Source organism: Ambystoma mexicanum, chromosome 1p, assembly GCF_040938575.1.
Source record: "Ambystoma mexicanum isolate Mex_15411 chromosome 1p, UKY_AmexF1_1, whole genome shotgun sequence".
NCBI classification, from domain to species: Eukaryota; Metazoa; Chordata; class Amphibia; order Caudata; family Ambystomatidae; genus Ambystoma; species Ambystoma mexicanum.
The window spans coordinates 1,059,646,356-1,059,669,912 of NC_090921.1; the positions used below are offsets into that span (position 1 = coordinate 1,059,646,356).

Sequence of the window (23,557 nt, forward strand, 5' to 3'; positions counted from 1 at the left end):
GAAGCCCCATCCTTGTTGCCAGGTCTTGGTCTATGTAGTTACCAACGGCTCCGCGCTCTATGTATGCCTCCACAGCATACATCCGAGACGGTTGTTGGTGACAGATCAAAATCACAGGTAGGGCAAAGTGTGAGGTCTGTGACTCTTTTTCTTCGTTCGACAAATGGACCTCTACGCTTGACGGGCCTGTAAGTTTTCCGACTCTTCTCCTTTTTTCTCTGTAGCTCCAACTTCTCGTAGGGGGTTTTACGGGACATTCTCAGAGGAAGTGACCTAATTTCCCGCAGTACAGGCATAATTGCTGTTGTCGCCTTTTGTCTCTTTCGGCCTTGTTTAATGGACTCCATACCCCCCCAATTTGCATGGGTTCCAAAGTGTTTTCTGATGAACGCAGAATGTTCTCCTTTGAGCGTACATACACAGTCCGATTCTCCGTTCTGGCTCGATCCGTACTTCGATCTTGCAGCCTGTGGTCTAGCTGCACCATTAGGTTGATGAACTCTGCACAGTCTTTTGGCGGGTTTACCACCTGAGCTAGGAGGTCTCAATTCCCCCCCGTAATTCTCGATGGAATAACGTTGTTCGTTTCTCCTCAGGCCACCCAGTTTCAATGAAGTCTGTTAAAAGTGGCGATATATGTTAACAAATCTTGGATGCCTTGGCGGGGGGACAGAGCTTGGCCCTGGGTATGTCGGGCGAACAGCTTCTGCATCTCTTGTTGAAACCCCATGAAATCCCGCAGGAGTGGGTCATCCTGGCTTACTAACGGTATGGAGCAATCCGCGGCACTGCTACTCAGATATGACAGAACAAAGGCAACCCGCGACTGATCGTTAAGAAAGGCTCCGGGTCCACAAAGAAAATGGAGGCGGCACTAGTTCATGAATAATGCATATTTTCTTGGGTCCCCCGTAAAACGTTCCGGTGGGGCCAAAGGAACTGCCCCAGGGAGGACCACTTCCACTGGATTCACAGATGTGGCTGGAACCGACCGAATACTTCCTGGCAACGGAGCCTGCCCAGCCTGTGTTTGGAGCAATTGTCTGGCTAATTCATCGGTGTGGTCCTTGGTGACAATCAACTCCCTCCTAAGGGCGTTGGTTTCTTGCTTGGCGGAGTGCACCTCGGCCTGTAATTCTCCCAGTAACTGGGCTAGTTGGTCAGTCTCTGATGTTTCCATGACGCCCAGGTGGATGTTTTTAATTGAGGCTGTTACGCTCACCTGGTATGCACAGGGCACCACACAATACTGGATGGAGGTCTAAGTGCTATCTCTGACCCCTCTCTGCTTGGTTATGTGCCAGACGTTGGGTAGCGCCTATAACAGGAGAATGGAGGGTGAAGATACTGGTTCTGTGATGGGTGGACTCCCCCCCCCCCTCCCTTGGGGTTATTGCTCACCTTAGGTTTTTGTGTGTTGAACTCTCCATCCTGTGTCTCTGTGCAGGGGCGCGTGGTTGGTGCGGGCGTTCCCTGGACCTAGTTGCTTCACTGGTCCGTGTGCCCTTATGTCGGGTCCAGACCGGCTGTGACTCTGACTCTGCTTGCTGTCTTCCAGGTGAGTTATATTGTCTTTTCCGTCTTTATTCTGTCTCTTTCTTTCCCTCCGTTTTCTCTTTCTTTCCCTCCATTTTCTCTGTCTTCTCTGCGTCTTGCTCCACTAAGCTGTTCCCTAACAATGTCTCTCTTTGTTTTCACAGGTATGGTTGTGATCCCGGTGTTGCCGCGCCGATGGCGAAGGCCACTGCGACGTTTTTTGGTGTCAATTGCTAACCTGTGTTCTCTTCCCTTCTTTGTACAGGTTGCAGTGATGAGCGATCGAAGCGCTGCTTGCCCAGGTAAGTGCTTTGTTAATGCTGACCTTGTTCCTTCTCCCTTGCAGGTTGCAGTGAAACCCAGAGATGGGCGAGGTAAGCGAAGCGCAGGATGGATTCAAAACTGGTTACTTCATAGGTAAGGGTACTTGCTAGCTAATGCTGTTCTTGTTCTTCCAGGTTATTTAATGGAATCCAGATCTAGGGCTTCAGGATCGGGCCGCCGTAGAAGCAGACGAGCAGGAGCTGGACACGGTGAGCGTTACGCTGCAGGAGTGAAGAATAACGCGAAGCGTGTTCTGCTGTTTGGGTGTGGTTTAAATAGCCCAGGTAAAGTAGTTCCAGGCACAGCCACACCCAAAACACTACACCGCATGGCTTGGTTCTAAAGAACTGAGCTGTGTAATAGGCCTCCATGTTGGTTTAAGGTCCAAAACTGGTATTGCTTTATTGCTGATAATGAGCCTGGCGCCAAAGGTGCCAGGACTGACTCCATGTATGTTTCTGATGGAGTTTTAAGGCCCTTGGGGCCAGTGTGAAGGGCTTTAGCCCCACTGCTGCCAGGGGGCTGTTATACCTGAGGGGGTCAGGGGCATGGGTCGTGACAAAGTAGTCCCATATGGGGTGCCACCTGCCATGATTTCCCATTTATATAGGAGCGAACAAGACATATGCGTCTGGACCATGGAAACAGGGCTGCGATTGATGGCTCTTGACCATCAGTCATCGTTCACAACAAAAGCAAATCATTCACCATGCTTTGCATATATATGCATAGTCTACAGTGCTCTAGCATGACTAAACACAAACGCCAGGAAATTCTAGTGAACTCGAGGGCCCCTTATTTAAGATGAAATTGTTGCATAATATCACTTGATAAGACAATATACAATGAGGTGTAATGTAGTTATCTTCTTAAAAGCATGTGCGTGTATCATGCAAACTGCAATAACAGCAATCAGGGCATAAGCCCGAATAGCAGAAAGATTACATAAGCTATAGTCATTTTGGGTGAAAACAATTTACAGTTTTGTTGTTTAAATGCATACAATATTAAAAGTAAATATTTCCTGCTCTGAGCCTGTACATCACGCCCAGTCTAAATACAGCAAAGCAAGTTGCACCATTGTTACTCATGTTGGAAAGAAAAATAGCCCAAGTATAAAGACTTCCCTACTATCAGCTCAGGCCCCCCACCCCTATCTTAAATCAGCTTTTCCCAGCTCCCAACTCCGCAGCGTGGGTTCACGCCATCTCAAGGCAACTGTTCTCTACTATGTGCCGTCTCTCTAGATGTGGCCTACATATTTAATGCTGGTGACAAAAATGACAGCTGTGAGATAAAAAATCCCAATGTCCATCAAATCGGTCCAAAGTCATCTTTTAGCTCCTGCTATTTTGAAAAAAGTCTTTTTACACAGAGAAGTTAGAAGTTAGCCTCCTGCTCAGTTCTTAGAAAACATACTTCCTCTATTTGTGTAGCCAGTGGACATAATGGCAAGGGCGATAATAAGTCACCTTGCTGAAGTCCATCTGCATCCTGTTTATTTCAGCACAAATTACAATTTTGTTTTAAATTCTACTGACCTTTGACTAAACACGGACACGGCTTGCTGCCACATCCTCCATTTGTTTTGCGGGATAAGGACTTTGACTAATACGTGGAACCAGTACATTATAACAACGTGCTGTGCTCACAGTTCTTTACACCACATATACCATGCGTATGTCTAATGCACATTTACAGTTTGTCATAGCAGTTTGAACCCATATATTTGAGTTGATGACGTCACTGTGTATATATCAAAGGTGAATCAAAAGAATACTGCATCTTCCACAACCACATTTCAGAACATTGATACTACACAGGCAAATTATAGAAGCCCTAGATACAAAAGATCAAATCAGATTTTTGGGTTCCATTATAACCCAATTTAGCAAAGGAATCACCAACCATAGGCTTCTTTCGATAGACCGAGAGGGTTAGGAGCCATGCCCAGTCAGGGATCCTTCCTATTCCTCTAGAAAGGGCACATTATTTGGATACGAGATGCATAAATAAGTTGCCAGACCAAAATATACCACGAAAAGAGGATAACTCAAGTAATTACTTTTTGATAGTAAAGTGGATTTATTTAAATTCACTAGGAAGTTACTTCTGAAGGCACTCTTTACAGAACCGGATACAGACATAACAGAGGGATCGCTATAGAAACCCGAATACGCTTTCCTGCTCTCAGCCTGTACATCACGCCCAGTCTAAATACAGCAAAGCAAGTTGCACCATTGTTACTCATGTTGGAAAGAAAAATAGCCCAAGTATAAAGACTTCCCTACTATCAGCTCAGGCCCCCCACCCCTATCTTAAATCAGCTTTTCCCAGCTCCCAACTCCGCAGCGTGGGTTCACGCCATCTCAAGACAACTGTTCTCTACTATGTGCCGTCTCTCTAGATGTGGCCTACATATTTAATGCTGGTGACAAAAATGACAGCTGTGAGATAAAAAAAATCCCACAGTCAATCTATTCCATAAATCCATTCTCATAGACCTACTAAAACTTCCTTATGGACGACCCAAACATGGCAACCTCAACAATCACCATAAAACCAGCAGAAAAAGGGGGAAGCTCTAGTTATAACACAAAGGACTATGAGGATGAAAGTGACAGGCAGTTATCTGTCAGGAACATTTATGCACCGGTACACACAGATCCCACTAACAATATTAGAAACATCCTTGCCTTATTGTTATGCAATGCTGAAGTAAAAAGTTGGACAAGAGACAAAACCAAATCATACCCGACTGCTAGGTATGCTAGGACTCATTTTTTTAAACATTTTTTATTACACCTTATTCAAGATTCATAAAGATTCCAGAAAACCACCAGGCTGCCCTATAGTGTCCACTATCAACTACATACTCCAACCTCTAGGAACTTACATCGACTTCTTCCTACAGCCACTGATCCAAACGACTAGCGCTTATATTAAAAATACCACCCATTTCCTCAACATCTTATCCAACATACACCCCACCGCTTCAGATATTGTATTTACCATTGACGCGAAACGTTTCTACATCTTTTCCCCACAATCTAGCACAGGAATAAGTAGAATGGATGCTACTATAGACGGACGATTTGAAAGTATCTACAAGAATGCAGAGACTCATGCAAGAGATGGCCTGATGACACTTCTCTCCGTGAATTCCTACTTCAAGTACAAACCACACTACTTACAGTTATCAGGCACGTCCATGAGGGCCACCATGGCCCCATTTTATGCGAAGACTCATCTGTAAATTTGAAAGAGAGAACCTCAGAGCATCCTATTTGGCATAAATACATCAGATCCTGGTACGGATATAGGCGTTGGTATTTGTCAGGGCACTGAGGAGGACTTTTTGTTATTTATTGAGAACATCACTGAGATAGATGCCCGCATACAGTTCACAACATAATTTACTACCACTAACGTACACTTTCTAGACCTCACTTTAACGACAGGTCCCAGTGGACTTAACACAAGCCTTTCCGTAAACCAAATGATCAGAACAATTTGCTGCACAGACTTAGCTTCCATCTCAAAGCACAATAAAAAGCCTCGCCTATAGTCCGTTTATAAGAGTTAAGTGGGTAGCACAAGATGACCAAGAACGTGAGAGACTTGTGCAAGAAATAGCTTCAAAATTTATTTGAAAGGGGCTACTCTGAACTTGAAGTACAGGCGGCACAAGGCAGGGTTAATACACAACCTAGACAGACACTATTAACCAAAGAGAAGAGAGTTTCCACACTATCACTGGTACACATATCCAAATACTCGACCCAGAGAATCAAGAAGATCATACAGAAACACATGTCCGTCTTATCCCAAGATACTACCATAGGCCATCTTTATAGGGACCTTCCTATATTTGCTTAGACAAGGTAAGAAACACCAGGATTTGGTAGTCAAGAGTGACACGAAACACAAGATAGCGACCTCATATACCTATGCCTCGAATATGCAACTGCAGCTTTGTGGTTAAGGGTAACTTGTAACATCGACCATGTTGTTGTTGGTGGTGGTCCCACCCCGCTCCTACCCCCTGGCTTCCTTTCTGGATGGCTGACTTTTGGCCTGCCTCCTTGGGCCCGTACCCCTCACCTATCTCGATTGGTAAAGATCTAGGGGTTAAACTTACCACGTCCTTGTCCATGGAACCGCAAGTAAGTACAGTCTGGCAACAGGGCTACTTTTAGCTGATACCTCTTGGTCGTGTCCTTCCCTACATTCCTGCCCATCTTTGCGCCCCTGTAGTCTCTGCTCTTGTCACTTCCTCGATTAACTATTGTAATTCTCTATACCTTGCCCAACCTGTTCAATGTCTTCGGGTTCTTCCGAACTCTGCTGCTTGTCTGGCTACTTCCACCTCCTGTTGCTCTCATATTTCTTCCGTTCTTCGAAAGCTCCACTGGCTCCCTGTGGCCAAACACATTTGTTTCAAAACTCTTTGCTTGGTACATCTGACTTTTTACTGTCTAGGAGCTGAATATCTTGTGGCTAGATTCAAACCATACGTCCCGGGCTGGGCTCTGCGCCCCGCCCATGCCAGTCTCTTCTCCCTGTCCCTCTGGTCAAATACAGTCGAATTGGTGGCTGTTCTTTTTCAGTGGTTGCGTCGTGTCTTTGGAATTCCCTCCCGCTCTCTCTTAGAGCCACAGCTGCCCATCCAGCCTTCCGCAAAGCCCTGAAAACCCTTTCCTAAAATGATTCCTGTACTCCGTCTTGCAAGGAGCACCAAGATGCCTTCGGGTGAACGTTACACTTAACACATTTCCCACAAACATTTCCCACAATACAATACATCACCCAGACACTGCTAAAAAAGGATTTCCGAGAACGTAGGCAATCTATGATAGCCAGAATGTCATTTGCAGCATAAAATGTCTGTGTGGCAAGTACGATATGGGGCAATCGACAAGGAAAGTGAAACTCCGGTAGAAGGAGCATTGCTCCAATGTACAAACCAAAAATCTAACATCGCCAGTTACAAGACTTTTTCCAGGAAAGACATCTGGTTCCTAAATGACAAGTACTGGAAATGATCAACACCAAGACACGAGAACAAGACCAACAAGATTGCTCAACGAAAGAGAGGTGTATTGGATTGGCCGCCTAAACCCTTTTTTATTTCCTTGGGGTCCCAATGAGGAATGCAACTTTCATTACCATTTATAATTTGTGTGCCTTTTTTTTTACACCCCCAACCCCACACTTTTTATTTGGTGCACCATTAAGATCGTCTTATTCCGATTTTTGCAGTAACCCAACTTCTGTTTGCAAGCAACAATAATGCACTGCTCCAATTCATTGCTTGAATTCATTAGGCATGTGAATAGGTCTTATATACTTTTTTCCACACAAAACTATGATACTGACACTAGTGCTTATATGGATAGTGGCCCTTTTCCAACTTCTTGCTATGAAGTGCAAGACTGTGCAGTACAATATCGTTGGATAGCTAACCAATTTACATTTTTTTGATATGTAAAGACCCTAGTTTTACCTTCCAAGACAAATCACCACCTTGTCTTTACACATATAATGTATATATCGGACACATTTTTATACTATCCACATCATATGGTTTTCATTATGAAACAGTAGTGTTCTAGTGTAATACCCCCACCCTTTTTAAGGGGGGGGGTGGACAACTAACTTTAATCTACATCATTCAATTTGGCAAATCGCATTTGCCGTTATCACATTACATGCATGTACGTCATTGTTCTGATGATACCACTGCGTGCAAAACAGAGGCGGCCTGCGCAAGGCAGCCAACCATCATTACTGGCACTCGTTTTTTCATTCCTTGCAACCTTACAAGATACCTACTTTGTTACCTACATGAACATTCTTTTCTTAGCTTGCAGAACTGCAAACAACTATGAGAAAAACAGCCAGACCTTGAACCAATGGGGAATGGAGCCAATTACATCGGGTATGCGTTATGTTGTTGTACATTGACAGTTGACAGTTGCATTGCCTTTGTTACACCTCGGTTAAATAACTATGCCTTACAATTTTTCAGCATGCACAATTGACAGCACAGAGAAAAAACACAGCGAGTACAGTATGTAGGAAACTATACTGCTTTTTGTCCGTTTGTCCATTCGTATTTTTGGAGTTTTGGTACATAGTTTGATTACATGGATGGAACGTATACAAACTGACTTGATCTTTCTATATATCTCAATTATTTCAGAACTTTGTCCCTGAAGATGGACTTTGAGTCCAAAATGCATCAGACCCAATTGCACATTTTCTGCCTGTGAGGTTTGTGAACTGTTTCCCAAGAATGTTGTCGTACAATGCAAAGACATGTAATAGGATTTGTCTTTGAAGACCATTTTACAGACACATTCTACTTAGAACCCGATGTATTTACATAAGAGGCCCTTCCAAGTTCCTGTTACAGCTGGCCCTTAGTGTAAAGGGGGCATTTTTTGGCAACTGGATAATAGAACCAGACTATTAATTTAATGTGTATGAAGATATATGTGGTGCCCACTCACATAATGTTACGAAAACATTTACCATATGAAACTAATGAACAAAACACTGATAAATGGATCCACTATTCATGAATATGTGGATAATCGAATATGTGGATACTCTGAGGACCATCTCCATCATGCAGTTGCACAAAGAAAAACATGGCGAAGGCAGCAGACAGTGCCAAAGTCTTGTATGACAGAAAAGCCTAAACGGCTGGAATGCTCAGAACAACCGACGGCTATCAGTGCAAGCATAAGTCAAGATAAGTCAAGCAGCTGAGAGTGCTTCCGGGCATAGGAATCTGGCAGTTGGTTTTCTGATTTACCTGCAGCTTTTCATACATCTGCATGCCAAAATCCCCACCTGCCCTACTAACACTCTCTGCATTCAACATTTCTAAGTTAATCTTCTCAGACAAGTGACCGTGTAGTGAGCCATGATTGCAAGATCAAATGGGATGCTCCTTTAGCCAAACCTCTTTTTGATCAACAATCAACCCCCATTTGGAACAAATTATAGTTTGATCTTTGATGACCACAACACTGGATTATATTCAACCTTTATTGGGCACTACTAAAGATGAAGCATTGTAAACTTTTTCCACAATCATACATGCTGTACTACTAGGAGTGCTGTTGTGCCCCTCCATATTTTTTGGTCTTGGGACATACTCCTGACCTCAAACTATATGATAATACAACTTCAGACTGCATTGCTCCATTTTTGCTTTGCCTGAAAGGTGCATTGAGGGCTTAGTATCCCAATCTCTACAGATTTTGTTTAATGAATATCAAGTTTTTTTTTAAAAAACACATCCTGAAAAAGAAATTGGAAATCGAGCAGTCGAGCCAATATAAACTTGAAGATCGGACCTCGTACTGCTTTCCATGGGGGGGAAAAAAATCATATGCCAGACAAATGATCTTCATATTCTTAATGTACTCATTTAGTCTGTTATTAATGAGAACTACTGCTTTTAAAAAGAACTATCTGTAGACACTTCAGACCCTCGTAATACAGTACCACCATCTTCCATTTACATTGGCCCTAGTCTAAATCTTTTGTCTCTAGTTTATCATTGACATGTTCAAATATCTTGTAATGTGCGTGCTGAATATAGCACTGGCTATACAGCACTGGATTTGCTTATTAGGGATTTGTTTTGTTGGATATGTTAATTGAATTATTGTTTCACTACCTCCCTGGGAGATCATTGAATCCAAACCCCCAATAATAAATTAGGGAGAAAAAAAATTGATTGAGAATCAAAATGCAACAGGTCAGATTCAGAAGAAGGAAGAAAGTCTGATTACCTACTTAGACTAAAATGAATGTAAAGTACTGAAAAGAGGCTTATCATTTACCTTTAGTGCAAGATTTTACACTAGCAATACTTAAATAGATCTTTGAAAATTCACAAGACAACTGAAGTTAACTAAGTGCTTTCATTATAAATCTGCAATGATATCATTAAATAGCATTAAAAGAAAGCATACACATTTAATGTTCTGATTTCAAAGATCAGAAATAGCTATGATAATTAGAAACAGGGGAAGAGAAAGACACCATGCAACTTCTGCAAGGGCTCAATATAGAACATACCATACTCTTAGCTTGCATTTTGCAAATATATTCCAACGGTTATAAACCCGGCATTCTCTCCATTCCAAAGCCCAGTACGCATACTTTCAGTACATTACCAGTTTACAATGACAATTACAGTATATTCCCATTTTACTGTTTCACAAGACCTGGATAGACCCACTATACCAAATGACAATCCTACACATTGTGAGTGTATGCCCATTGAGTGTATGCCCATTGTAACCGTCACAATATGTTCTGAGTTTCCAAGGTCCCTTTGTAGTCACAAGTCACAGTTATAATATAGAATAGTACATGAAAAACCTTAATTACCAAACAGTAGTCTTTCTGGTGATTAGATCCGTTTAGAAACACAATTCATTCTATACATCAAAAATAGAAAGGACAGGTTAACTGGGGTTTTCCCGTCACACTATTCTGTTCCTACATGTTCAGGTTCCCTCAAAGTACTGAGTGGTGTGCAACAAGACATGCTGTTTAGTGTGTCAAGCTTCTGGGAAGGTAGCTTTCAGACCGCAATCGGACTAACCTTTTCCATTGGATAAAATAACAAGTGTGAGGGTTAGGAATACATACCTTTCCTGCTGAGGGTATCCAAGCACCCCTGTGGGTGATTTAAATACCCAAATGATACGACTTCAGGAGCCAGGCATCCAAGTGGAGCCTTTGCAGGTCTGGATGGGTTAACTGCATATGTGGCTAAGTAAGCAAATTGTGTATTGGGGCAACTTCAATGGTAGTTCCACTGCCATGTGGAGAATGTCGGGATATCACACCTGGCAAACCCATGTTGGTGCGATCAGGAAAGGGTCATGCTTGGTGGTTGTAGTTTGTGTACAACCCTGTGGATTTGTGCTTTTGTGGTGGAGGTGGGGGTTCTAAACAAGTCATCCATAGAGCATTGCCTAGGGACCCCTCTCTCTGGGTAACAAGAATCTCTGTTACATGGATGTTTCAAAAGCTCAACTTGGTAAGGATAGTTATTTTGTTTACGTGCTCTGTGCGATCTTGCCCTTACCGTTGACAGCGTTCCCGTTTTCAAGTTGGGAAAATTATTCAATGTAGGCTTGCTACTTTTTTTGCTCAAAGAAAAAATAAAATAAGATACATATGAACTAACGATTGTTCCCCAATCAGTGGTCATCTCTGCATGTCAGGTCTGCCAGTAGAGAACAGTATAATGATGCACCTACCCGCGTATAAACGTATTCATCAGACATTGTCCTCGTTGTGGCCTTGGGTTGCACCAGGATTGAGCCGATTCTGACCAGTGACAGCAATCTGCAGAAAAAACACACAGCAAAGTTATGGAGGTTTTCAAAGCAAGATCCTCGTAGGTGACCTTAATGTCTCCCTTCCTAGTCCTCACTCAGTAAGGCCAAGTATTTGATGAAAGGCAAGTGGCAGCATGTGCAGTCTATTTTACACTCGTTAAGCACATAGTACTTGTGATAGTTTGGAGCATGGTTTAATCAGTTAATGATGTGCATTTGTACAGCACTCAGGCAGACTCTACAAATATTATGCACCACTTTATCTAAACACATACACTATATCAGTGGTCTTCAAACTCAGCAAATTGTGGGCAGGGCTTGGGCCCTACCAAAAATGCAAATGGACACTTGTGTATAGGCGCGTCATAAATGCCAAATCATATAAGCAAGTCCAAATGGCTATGAACTGTTGCGCGCCATAGTCCCTGGGCTCCCCCACCTGCTCTCATCAAAGTCTCTGGACTTCCTCATCCCACTCCTAGCCCAGTCCCTGGGCTCTTCCCACCCCACCACAGACCCTGGGCTCCCTCCACCCTGCTCCCACCAAAGTCCCTGGGCACTCCCCACTGGGCTCCTACGACTATCCCACGGCTCCCCCCATCCTGCTCCCAGCACATTCCCTGTGCTCTCCCCACCCTGTTCCGAGCACAGTCCCAGGGCCAGTGGCAGCTGGATTTTTTTAGGTGATGGGGCATCTATATTCTACCCAAACATGCCGTAGCGCCCGAGCGTAGCGAGTGAGCCCGAACCAATCAAAAAGGATTCGGTGGGGTGGGGAGGTTCTCCGCCCGGTAGATTTAAAGTAACGGGTTAAAATGCAGCATTTGAGAGCACGCCTGTACTCTTAGGTTCCTGCTCACCGCCTTTTCTGCTTCATTTCCATTCTCTCTCAATCTTCTTTCCTCTTTCACCCATCCTTCCAGTTCTCGCTCCCGTCCTGTCTTCAACTCTTATGCTCTCCCTCTCAATTTATATCCCCCCCCGACTTTCTGTGATTCTCTCTACCCACTCCATTCTAGATTTCCTTCCTTTTGTGTCCTTATCTGTCTTTCTGTCTCTGTCTTGTCTCTCTCGTTCAGTGTCTCCCTCTTATTGTGTCCATCATATTCCGGTTCTACCTCACATTCTCACTCTCCCTCTTCTAGTCTATCTCTCCCTCCTGTTATGTATTGCTCTCTTGTGCACCTATTATTCTGTCTCTGCATTCTATCCTGTCTCTCCCTTCTATTCTGTCTCTTCCTCCTGTTTTGTGTCTGTCTCCCTTTACTGCTGTCCTCATCCGTACCTGTCATTCTGTCTTTCCGTCTCTCCCACCCATTGTATCTCTTCCCTCCTACTCTACCCTACTGTGTATCTTCCTCCTAGTCTGCCCCTCCACCCAAATCTTTCTGAGTGTGTCTCATTCCAATTCCATTCTAGTCTCTCTCCCTCATAGATTTTCTCTCCCTCCTACTCTGTCCGATTTTGAATCTCCCTTCTAGTTTGCCTCTCCCTCCAAACCTGTCTTGGTCTGCCTTTCCCTCCTGTTTTGTGTTTCCCTCTTCTTCTGTACTAATATGTATCTCCCTTGTGTTTTGCGACGTCCTCTTATTCTGTCTCTTATTCCTAGTCTGTCGATTCCTCTTGTTTAATTTATCCCTCTTATTCGGTCTCTCCTTCCTAGTCTACCTCTGCCTCCTTTTTTGTGCATTGTCTCTCCCCAACACTGCGTCTCTCTCTTCTATTATCTTATCACATCTCTCCTTCCTGTTTGACGCCTCCCTCTTATTTTACCCCAGTTAGTACCTCCCTACTTGTCGCTCTCTCCCTTGCATAGTCTGTCTCCGTCTTCCTCCTAGTCTGTCCCCCTCCTATGCTGTCCTTTCCTGTCATCCTGTCCCTCTCTGCTTTCATGTCTCTCCCTCCTATGCTGTCCCTCCCTCTGCTTTACCAAGTATAATAATGTGTTCTTCTGAAGGATTCAGAGAGTTATCCATTTTTCAGTCTCGCGTCACTTGCAGCGCTTTTTCAATCCTGTTCTTTCCTTTCTACACCCAAATTGTGTCCTTCCCTCCTGTTATCATGCAGCCTTTTATTCCTCCTGTTCTGCCTTTTTCCTCTGGCTCCCATTCTTCCTCTGCCGGTCCTGTTAACTGGAGGTCTTGTTTCGTCCTTTGTCTGACCACCCCCACCTCTAACCTGCTCTCCATTCTGTGCTTTTCTCCCTCTCTTCCAACCTCATGTCCTTCAGCTGTGGCTGTACTTCCTCCTATCCCTGCTTTTTTCTGTCCTCTTGGCCAGGAGTGGCAGACATCCATGGCATGGAGAGAGGGCAGAGGTGGCCTGGTCTTCCTTTCACCCATGCCGACACATGCTGTGTTTATTACGTGAAAGTTGCACTTTACGCCAAGGCCACTGAGCAGATAATTGTTATTCAAGCAGTGAGACTAGTGCCCACCCCCAGGTATGTTGCGACGTTCCACTAGGGGGGGGGCACCTCAGTTTAAATAAACACTGATCTACACTCTAGTCTAGATTCTAGACTGAAAAAAGACATGTTTTCTTTTTTATTTCAGACTGTGGGTTCACGACCGTCCAGACGAGAGCCCATGGCCTCCATGGGGTCACGACCCACCGTTTGAATACCGCTGCACTATATTGACAAATCAAGTAAGCTGTTAAACCTCAATGTCAAAGGTTTTCTGCACTTGGTCAGCTAATGTAATCATAGTGCTTCTTAACTGTTCACAAACAAGATCTGGTATAATAATATTAACTGCAGAGAAGAAATCAATTTGAGTGTTTTTAGAGTATACATTGGTTGCATTTTAGGCAGCGATTTTGACCAGTGGAGCTCAAAAGCATATGGTTTTGGTCAAGGAACAAGGCTTGGCATCACCCTGCTACTTTAGCATTAGAAGTCACGTCTGCAATAAATCAGAATGCAGATATAGCAGGCGTTCCGAGCGGGTAGGAGGAATAGATTAAAATCTTAAATGCAGGCGACTCGCCATAATTTGCTTTTCATCACATTTGTATTTGAAACTATTATACCTGTACCTTGACAGTAGATCGATATATCAAGAAGTTGACTCAATTATAAGAAAAAAACAACATTTCAAATTACCAGCCACTGTTGAAGAGAAATGATTCTCTCCTTCAGAGCTCAAATCAGCAAACTAGAAGTACTCCTGGCTTAAACATCATTGGAGATATTTGCCAGGTTATGGTAACCTACATTTCAGCAACATCAAAAGAAGCAACAGAAGATGGCAAATGACAGAAGATACTTATCCTAACACTATGGGGGGTAAGGTACATTTTGACAAGCATATAAGACACTGAAATGTTAAAAGTGCGTGAACAGCGCAATCTAAAGTTGCCAAAATCATGCCAGAAAATGCAAATGAAGAGAACATCCATTCCGGACACTCAAACTCAGACATTGTAAACCAATTACTTTATTACATGAACCACAGATTGGTCTGAAAGAAGCAAGTACCAACAGTCGCAGATCAAAATGTTCGGGGAGAAGAGAAGGAAATGCTGAGCGCCACAGTTAGGGTACAACCAGGGGGCATGGGTTAGCAGTACTGTGACAGAGGTCAGTCTTCAAGAATAGAAGGCCTCTCAGGGAATTCCGCATGTATAGAATGACAGCTATCTAGCATCTTACTATCTGAAGAAAGGGGCAAACCAATTTGTGTGCCAGTAAAGGACATCATGTCCACAAGCCACCCTCCAAAGAACATCAAAGGCCCCTGAAATTATCCAACTCCCACCAAACAGACCTCTCAAAATCCAAATAAACTCAGGGAAAACAGACAGATGCTGCAGTTTTGGGCATTTTTCTGGAATTATGTTGGACTGGGGGTAGACCTTGTACTATGAGAAATGTGCCCTGTGTTACACATGCATTATTTTCAGACAGTGGAAATAGAGGCTGGTGCCAACATGCTCGGAATAGCTGAGAGATTTGATCTACACTTGTGGGAGAGAAGAGACCTATGTCGTCATGGTGACCCCTGCATATAGACTTAAAGACATTTGGCGCTCCATGCGGGTATATCTATTTCAATCAAATTCAGCTGATGGGACGCCCCACTGGGAAAATAAGGGTGAGATAACAAGTGGGCATATATAAGAAGATGGAGGGGTCTGGAGAATAAGGTAATTCAAATGAGAAATGCTTGAAGTATCTGCTGTGCAAGCGAATATTCCATCTAAATAATGGTCGAGGAACTGGAACAGGGGGTTGAAAGGAAACATGTAGACAAAATGAAAGATAACAAAAATAGAATGTAGAAGAAAAGTCATCGTTGGCATACCATCAGATGTAAATAAAATAGAATAGGAAATCAGCAAGTTCAAGCACTTTATATCCCTTTCAAAGTGAAGGATGCAGGGGTACATCGATTCTATGGAACGTTAACAAGTAACAATGTCTTTAGACCATTTATAGCACATCCAACATTCTGGGGAGAATTTTCTTACCACCAAAGAGAGTAGCAGGGATATCCTGAAATACCCTGAACTTCTAAGTATTCCACTCCATAGAACACATTGAGTTTACTCTACCTGCAAAAAAAGAAGAGGGATTATGTACAGATACTTTATCCAACACACATGTCTTCACAGACCACATTAAACGCAAAGATCAGCACGGTTTGGGGTATGAACCCTGCAAACAAAAGACTAACTTTGCGGAAGGCAGCCATCAAGGCCGCCCTCACAAGAATTGTCTTTTGCCTCCCTCCTTCCTTTCCACTGTCTGTTTCAAAGGGGTTGAAGGGCATACCCTTTCCCGTCACGAAGCCCGTTCCCACATTCCCTTGACCACTTACCTTCAATGGCTCTGGTGACCTCCATAGTCTCCATGCCTCATTCCCGGAAACCCGACGCACTGAGCAGTGCGCTATGCGACAAAGCGGTTGGTGTGTAGGGCTTCCGGAAATGCTGCCTTTCGACCACAATCGCAACAGCATACAAAGGACTGTCCACACAGTATATTTACTTAAAAATCTACACTTACAGGTTTTGCATAAAAATATAAAAGTCTACAATTACAGGTAATTACTTTAACAGATAAGTACGAAAAACGACAAAGTACATCTATAAGTTACAAATCACAATTTAAATCCTCAGCACCTAGTTCTACAAATAAGTTAAAAGATGCAAGCCATTTTGGGAGAATTGTAATGCGTTAAAAAGTTTGTTTGAAGCAAACAAGTCAGTTAAAAATCAGATCAATATCCCCAAAAAGTCTAAACCCCCATCTAAACAAGTTTAAAGTAAAACCTCAAGTAAACTTGGGTGATTTTGCATAGTTAAGAAAGGATTGTCAATTGGGTTTAACCGAAGAAAGTCTGTAGGGAGGCCATGGTTGTCTGCATTTATGTGTAAAACTCGAAAAACAGGGAGCCGTAAATATAATCGATTTTGAGCATCACATTTCAGAGCAATCATCACTGCAACCCACACTTCTTTTTGTCAAGGCCATCTTGTAATAGCATTATTTCCAACGTAATCTTGCTATTATCGAATGGCATAGTGGCAATAAACTGAATTGCACACCCTTGCATGCGACTTTTTCGGTCGCCAGAGCAAAACATACTCTCAAAGCATTTAAACAATCATGTGTTGCCATGGCAATGTGAAAGAAACTTTAGCACGCAATACATATCAAAGCCTTTCTCTGTGTTGTTACTTCAACAAACCATTCGATTACCATTGGTAACCAGATTCGCAAGTAAATGTTTTTAATATAATTTGTTATCTAAACTAGGTCACATACAGAAGTAGGATTCTATACTCTTTCAATGACAGTACAACTATTATAATAATGCAATTGCTGACACTCCTGCGAGTTTGCTCAATTTTTCCGTCATGCCTGTGTGTCCTCCACTGTTTACATAAAGAACAAAATTAATTGTCAAATCGAGATGCCTTAATAATCCTCGTTTACCATGTGGCGCATGTTTGGTCTACTTTTAGCACTTGGAATTTCAAATAAGCGCCATCTAGCTGCAGTGGTTTGAAACACTTTGTAGGTGGCAATACTGCACTTGATGAAGCATCTTAGCCTGATCTTAAAATGTAAACAATTTCGGACATCAGCATTAAAAATGTCTTGTAGCAGGTTACTAGCTAGGGACATATACACTGCAAATAATGTCTTACTCGGCAAGAGTCAATTATCAATAGCCATTGGCCGGGGGCAACTGCACATTTTAAAGCCTGATGTACATTATGCTCTTCATTCTATTTTCTTGACAAGGGTATACATTCTTCTCTGCCACTTCGCAATATGTCCACAGCATTATGCAGCTTTATAAATGGGCTCTTAAACTGTACCTAGGCAGAAGTTCAAAATATGTAACAAAACCAACATCCTGGCTCCACCTGCATTTTTGATAACTTGGTCCATACACCTCTTTAGACAATAGCACTTGCAAATTTGAATTAAGCCAGATGTCCCGCCATGGTTGGGTGTTAAAGTCATAGATTATGGACTAACAGCAGATATTTCAACATAAAATGTATATGTGAAAAGGATACAAGCTTCAATCGCACGCAAATATCTCCCCTTGCAGGCATGGTGTCTCTTGCTTGTCAAATGCAGATTGTATGAATATACACCGACATTGGTCAATAGATCATCCTGCCTCCAGCTAAACGTTGTGTGGCAAGGCCAGAAAGCTGGCCTTGCCAAAAAGGGGTGAGAACCCTTCTCGGTCATGCTTGAAGCATAAGCTTTTCCCAGAAAGGCAGCCCGATTCAGTTTACCAATCCCTTCCATGTCGCAATATGTGTGTGAAGCCCACTGTCTCCAGCATTATCGCTAAGAACTGAAACTTGGCAGTACTTTCAATCCCTTACAGAGTACACCAAGCCAGTGAGGGGTGCCAGCAGCAAAGGAGAAGCAGTAGTTACAGGCCAGAGAGTGGAAACCGAAACATTAGCAGTGGGAGAGCACCCCAGCGAGCGGCACCACCAGGGGATATGCGGTCGTATCTCAAGAGGCGAGAAAGACGCCTTCCACAGTAGCATGCAAGCATCCATGCTTGAGGCATGGAATGGGAGAAATCCGCCTGTGAGCCCTCGAGCTATGGGAGAGGCCCCCCTAGACACTAGCGACACGTGGGTGAGATAGAAGAACCTCCTCTCTCCCAGACCACTTACCGGACTCATGAATTTTGGACTTCTCCAGCCGATGTAAGCAACGTTGGGCAAGGAAGTGTATAGAAAGTTGGTGGAGCTTAGTTCCCCCATTATGTGATTTCTTTATTGTATACCCGCTATGGAAGGGGGAGACAAAGCCTGATTAGCCAGGGACAGATATACAATCGCAGGGGAGGGGTAAGAGCAGGGGGCAGCAAACAATAAGTGTGGGTTGTCCAGGTGAGGTCAGTGGAGTTGGAGGACCAAGAGACCAGCAGGATGGAAGGAGGAGTGGAGGATTTTTGAGATGTGGTGTGGAGATGGTGCCGTATTGGCAAACGGGTGATAGTGGGTCTGGGGTGTGTGGGTGTATATAAAGTAAGCAGAGAAAGTTAGCGTAAGCAGTGAATGCTACTGGGTGAAAGGGAAGTTTTTTTAGTAGTGGTGTAAGGAGAAGGGTGCTCGTAGTGGTGGTGGTGGGAGGAGGATAGTAGCAGGGGGAAGGACAAGAGTAGTAGTATTTTAAGGAGGAGAGTAGGGGGAGAAGAGTTACAGGGTGGACTGGGAGAAGTAGTAACATCAATGGGTGGAGGGGAGTGAAAAGTCAAAGGGCATGGAAAAGTGCTAGGAGGAGTCAGCAGCAGGAGAGTGGTAGTGAGGGCAGCAAAGGTTTGAGCTGGCATGGAGTATGTACCCTGAAAGTGGCCGCATGCAAGGCACTTTCTAAACATCCTTCAGAACACAAATCCTTGGGTAAGGTAGGGAAAGCGAGAAAGTCCCAAACAGAGTTCAGGGAACCACCTTCAGAGCAAGCCATGAATTAAGACCGTATGGTTTACCGATAAGTAGCACTAGCAAAAGGATTGCAGATGCCTGGTCCACGAGGAAAACCCTGTGGAGAAAAGAGAGAGGAACAGCCCTTGAGCTCACAAAACCAAAATAAAAAAAAACCTTGAAGCAGCCGAGTATTTGGTGCCATCTGTAACATTTCTTTCACATTACCTAGAACTCATCACAAATGATAAACAATAGCGATAGCGAAACCATTTCTTAAGAATGTCCCAGAGGTGTGCGAAACGTCCAAAAAGATGGCACAACGGTCCACTTTTCAGAGTGAATTGACTACTCAAAGAGGGACAAGCTTCAATTACATGCCAATTCCTGCCCCCGTAGCCATGCTGACTCTTGTTTGTTGAATGAAAAAGTCTCAATAGACAAACGTGGCAACAGACCACCATGGTTCTGGCTAATGTTCGCCTCACATCCTTATGAGCCACCCCAAACACTAACCAATACAAGTAGCTTATTGAATTCAGAAGGATGTTCCACTGGGGTGTGGTACAAGTCTGGGAAGATGCCACAACTGCCCTCTTTTCACAGTCAATTAGCTACTCAAAGGGATAAAAGCTTCCATTGGCCTTCCAATATCTGCCCCCACACATACACTTTTTCTGGTCAAACGCAGACAGGCAAAATGAAATCAGAGGAACTAGTCCTCAGCAAAAACCGGCCCATCAAGAGACAGCTGTAAAAAATACCAACTGCCTAATGGTCTATGTTCTCTCTCCTTTTTCCGCCCCTCCCATTAATGGTGGCACTCGGTGGGAGGTCCTCCTGACCCCCTTCCACTCCTCCAAGACCATCATTAATGTCCATCTGAATGGCACTGTATTGGTCCAGGGTCCTCAGTCCAATCTCCTTTTTGATAGACGCTTGCCGCGTCTTATCAACTTCCCTTCCATCTCCTGCTACTCCTACCCACACCTCTCTGGCTCTTCCGCCACCTTCCTCTTCCGCCATCTACTCTGCTTCTCTGGCTGCTCTGGCTCCTCCTTGCTCCGCCACTGGCACACTCCTCTTCCTCTCCGACATCTCCTTGCTCCTCCTCTGTCCACTCTCAGGCACCTCTAACATCTCCGCAGAGCATACTTTATTCCTGTAACCCTCCACAGAAGTATTTCAAATGTGGCAATCTTCTCCACATCACTACCCTTAGCTCTCGCTCTGCTGTCAAACATTCCTCTGACATCTACCGACTACTCGAAGAATTTGTACTGGATGTCCTCGGTCTCACCGAGACATGGTTCACGGCCAGTTCCGTCACGGGTTTTGACACTCTCTTCCCTGATGGCTACAATATCCTCTCCGAACCCAGAACCAAACGTCCAGGAGGTGGAGATGCCCAGATCTTCCCGGAGTAGATCCCTGCTTCTGTCATTCCAAAACAGGCCTATTGTTCCTTTGAATGCCTGGTCTGCAGGCTCTATCTCCCCTGGCCTCTCTCTTACTCTGAAATGTACAATCTGTATAGCTGCACACCCTTTTGTCAAAGTATTTGAGAAGGTATTTCAATCTATTAGTGATACATTTGGGTGCAGGGGAGGTAACACAGCCCTGACACAGAGTTGTTACAACTGTGAGCAAACCAAGTTGGTGCCCGAATAGTATTGGACACTCCCGTCCCCTGCACACCTTTCTGCTGATTAACAGCCAATACAATGTTCATAGGGTGTAATACATCAATATTGAGATAAATTGATAAAAGATGTACAGAGAATTATGTCCAGTTCTTCTTTATATTTGAAAGTAAAGAGAGGAAGTGGAGGGCATCAGGCTCATTCTTCGAAAAACTGGCATGTCGCATGCTCCAAAGGCAATATAGACACTCTGTCCTGTTCAAAAAGAGAGTTGTTGGGGAGAATTCTCAGAAATGTGCTAATTCCCTTCTACCTTAGAGACCCCCAGCTCTTATGCTGGACTTTTTTTTCCAGGAGAGAGTGAGACCTTTTGCCCCACTCTCTCTGACAAACTCCATAGGTATCATCTTTTTACATTGTGACACACATCACCTTCAGTGCAGTGGCACAGGGAAGTCTTTCATATTTCCCAAAGGTTTAAATATCTTCTCTTGATGGAACTACTGTTTCCAAGAACAGTGAAGTGAAATTGACTTTACTTACATTGTAACTTTCTAGACCCAGCACACACAATATCTTACAATTGGGTGCTGGAGTGGTTACTTAGTATCCCCTTTGTCTAGTTTTTCATGTAACATGTTTATGTTACCCTTTCTACAATTAATGGCTGGTGGCAGTGGTTTAATTCTTTCTACCATTGAGTGTTTCTACCGCAGGCTGCAATTGCAGCTGCAGTAAAGCAACCATGGGTGCCCATTTTGTCAAAATGGCCCTTCTTTTTTTGTCATTTGTTGTTGGAAAAGTCCTTCTTGAGATTTACTGTGCGCGCCAAACCAGGTTGGGTCGCTTTGTTCGTTTGGTCTTTTGCAGGTTTCATTGCTGAAGCCCGCCTCTGGCTCCAGCTTGTCTGGCAAGGCAGGAAGTGAGTGAGGTGGCCGAAACTCCCTTTGCTTAATCCCCAGGAATGCAGCCAAAAGGTGATTGCCTGGCTGGCTGTCCTTTGAGGACAGCTACCCTGCTGTGCGAGTGACAGCTGGGCTGCGAATGAATGGATGAAACCTGCATAAAAGGCGAGGTCTTTTGCTTTGAAGGCAGAGTCGACCACTGGACGAAGGACTCCAAAGAAGAACTGCGAAGTGACGCCTGCTGCAACTCCTGGTCCGTTGGTTTGCCTGGTGAATCCCTGCTGCAGTGCCGAAGCTCTGAATTCCCCCGAATAGAGAAGCCCTGCAAAGGACGACTTCTCCCCTTGGGTTGGTGGAACCAATCGACCCCAAATCGAACTCATCTGGACATCCTTTCGGAGCTGGCTGTACTTCCATTGCTGCTGCAGGAACCGATTGCCAGGGAGAGGAACACCAGAATCGAGTGTGTCGTCTTTAAGTCTGACCCAAGCTCCAGGAAGATCCTTCCGGACTCCGATGAAGCAGGACTGACTGAGCTTGAGCCACCTTAACAGAGAGCTGGACCCCAGATGCGAGGAAAGTCCATAAGGTATCAGAGAACCGCAGTGGTGCTATTCGCGAGAAGCGGAACTGCAAAGTGCTGCTGATCTGAAGTTTACCCATTGCTGCCGCCGACCTTCAATTCGAAGTCCCCAGGCATCCTCCCTCTTGTCCCCACGACTGAGGCCCCAGGAATAACAGGATCTGCCATACTACAACTGGAACAGAAGCCAGCTGGAACCAATTCCTTCTGACCTAAGGTACTGTAAAACTAAGGGGTACTTACCTCTTGTCGTGTAGCCTTGCTAGCTCTCAGTTTGAGACTTGTCTTGGTTGCCATTGCAGAGTTGCTTGCAGCTTTGCCCCTCACAAGCCTCCCAGCTTGTGGCCCAATAGTGATTTCATTTTCTACGAAGATTTCTAAAATACTGTACAAGACTTTTTCCTTACCTTCAACACGTGGTTCAGCTCACCCAGACTTTTGCTCAATAGACATTGCTCTCCTGGCTCCCTGAAAGACTCTTCTAACCTCCGATGTTGTGCTTTAACTATCCCTCCAAAGAGCCACACATTCTATAACTTGTGCAGCTGGAAAAAGGTTAATTTACTTTGCATTGGGGTGGTGGGGGGGTTAGAAGTACTTACCTGCTAAGGAATATTGTTTTATTCCCTAAACCTTTTGCTTTTGACACCAAAATCATTATTTCTCTAAATGTAACAGTGATATATTAATGTCCACAGTGTCCTAGTTATTTAAGTCACCTCAGGGTGTAGGAAGTGTATGTGTGGCATCCCAAATGGGTATCTACTGATTTATTGAAACTAAGAGAGTGTGTATTTCTGAAGAATATTTTCAAGTGCTACATATTTGCTCCCTTCTAAAGAAGGCTTATTCAACTGACCGTTAAATTAATAAGTAATTGTTTAATCAAGAAACCTGGAGTTTAATTGTTTATTTGAATACTTGTTTGTGAAACTATGTTACAACCCTACACCTCACATTGACCCCTCTTAAGATAAGCCTGGCTGCTCAGTCACTCTACCAACTTGTTTAGTACATGCTTATACCAAAGGTTGGGTTAACTATTGCCAAGAGGACAAGGCGGGGGCAGTCTCCCACAGGGTACTGCATACAATCTTGCCCAACAAGAGCCTACATCCAAACTCGCCTCTCTGCGGCCTCTAACAACTCAGCAGAACTTTTCAAAATCTGCAAGGTGCTAGCCAATCCTGCTGCAGTCTCCACCTCTCCAGTTCCCTCCCAGGCCCTTTGCACGACACTGGCTTATCACTTCACCACTAAAACTCAGGACATCCT

General features: G+C 44.1%; 1 protein-coding gene across 2 annotated transcripts in view; it reads right to left on the reverse strand.

Moving 5' to 3' along the window:
• The window catches only part of LOC138447984 (zinc finger protein 879-like), a 228,947-nt gene that overhangs the window by 193,029 nt on the left and 12,361 nt on the right, over positions 1–23,557 (reverse strand). The window contains exons 2-3 of one of the 2 annotated variants that reach the window (XM_069604512.1): positions 15,711–15,794; positions 11,157–11,244 (exon numbers count right to left, since the gene is read on the reverse strand). In XM_069604512.1, coding sequence (XP_069460613.1) covers positions 11,157–11,183 — 27 coding nt within the window. In that variant the 5' untranslated portion in view covers positions 11,184–11,244; positions 15,711–15,794. The remainder of the gene's footprint in view (positions 1–11,156; positions 11,245–15,710; positions 15,795–23,557) is intronic. The other variant, XM_069604513.1, reaches the window with a different exon arrangement.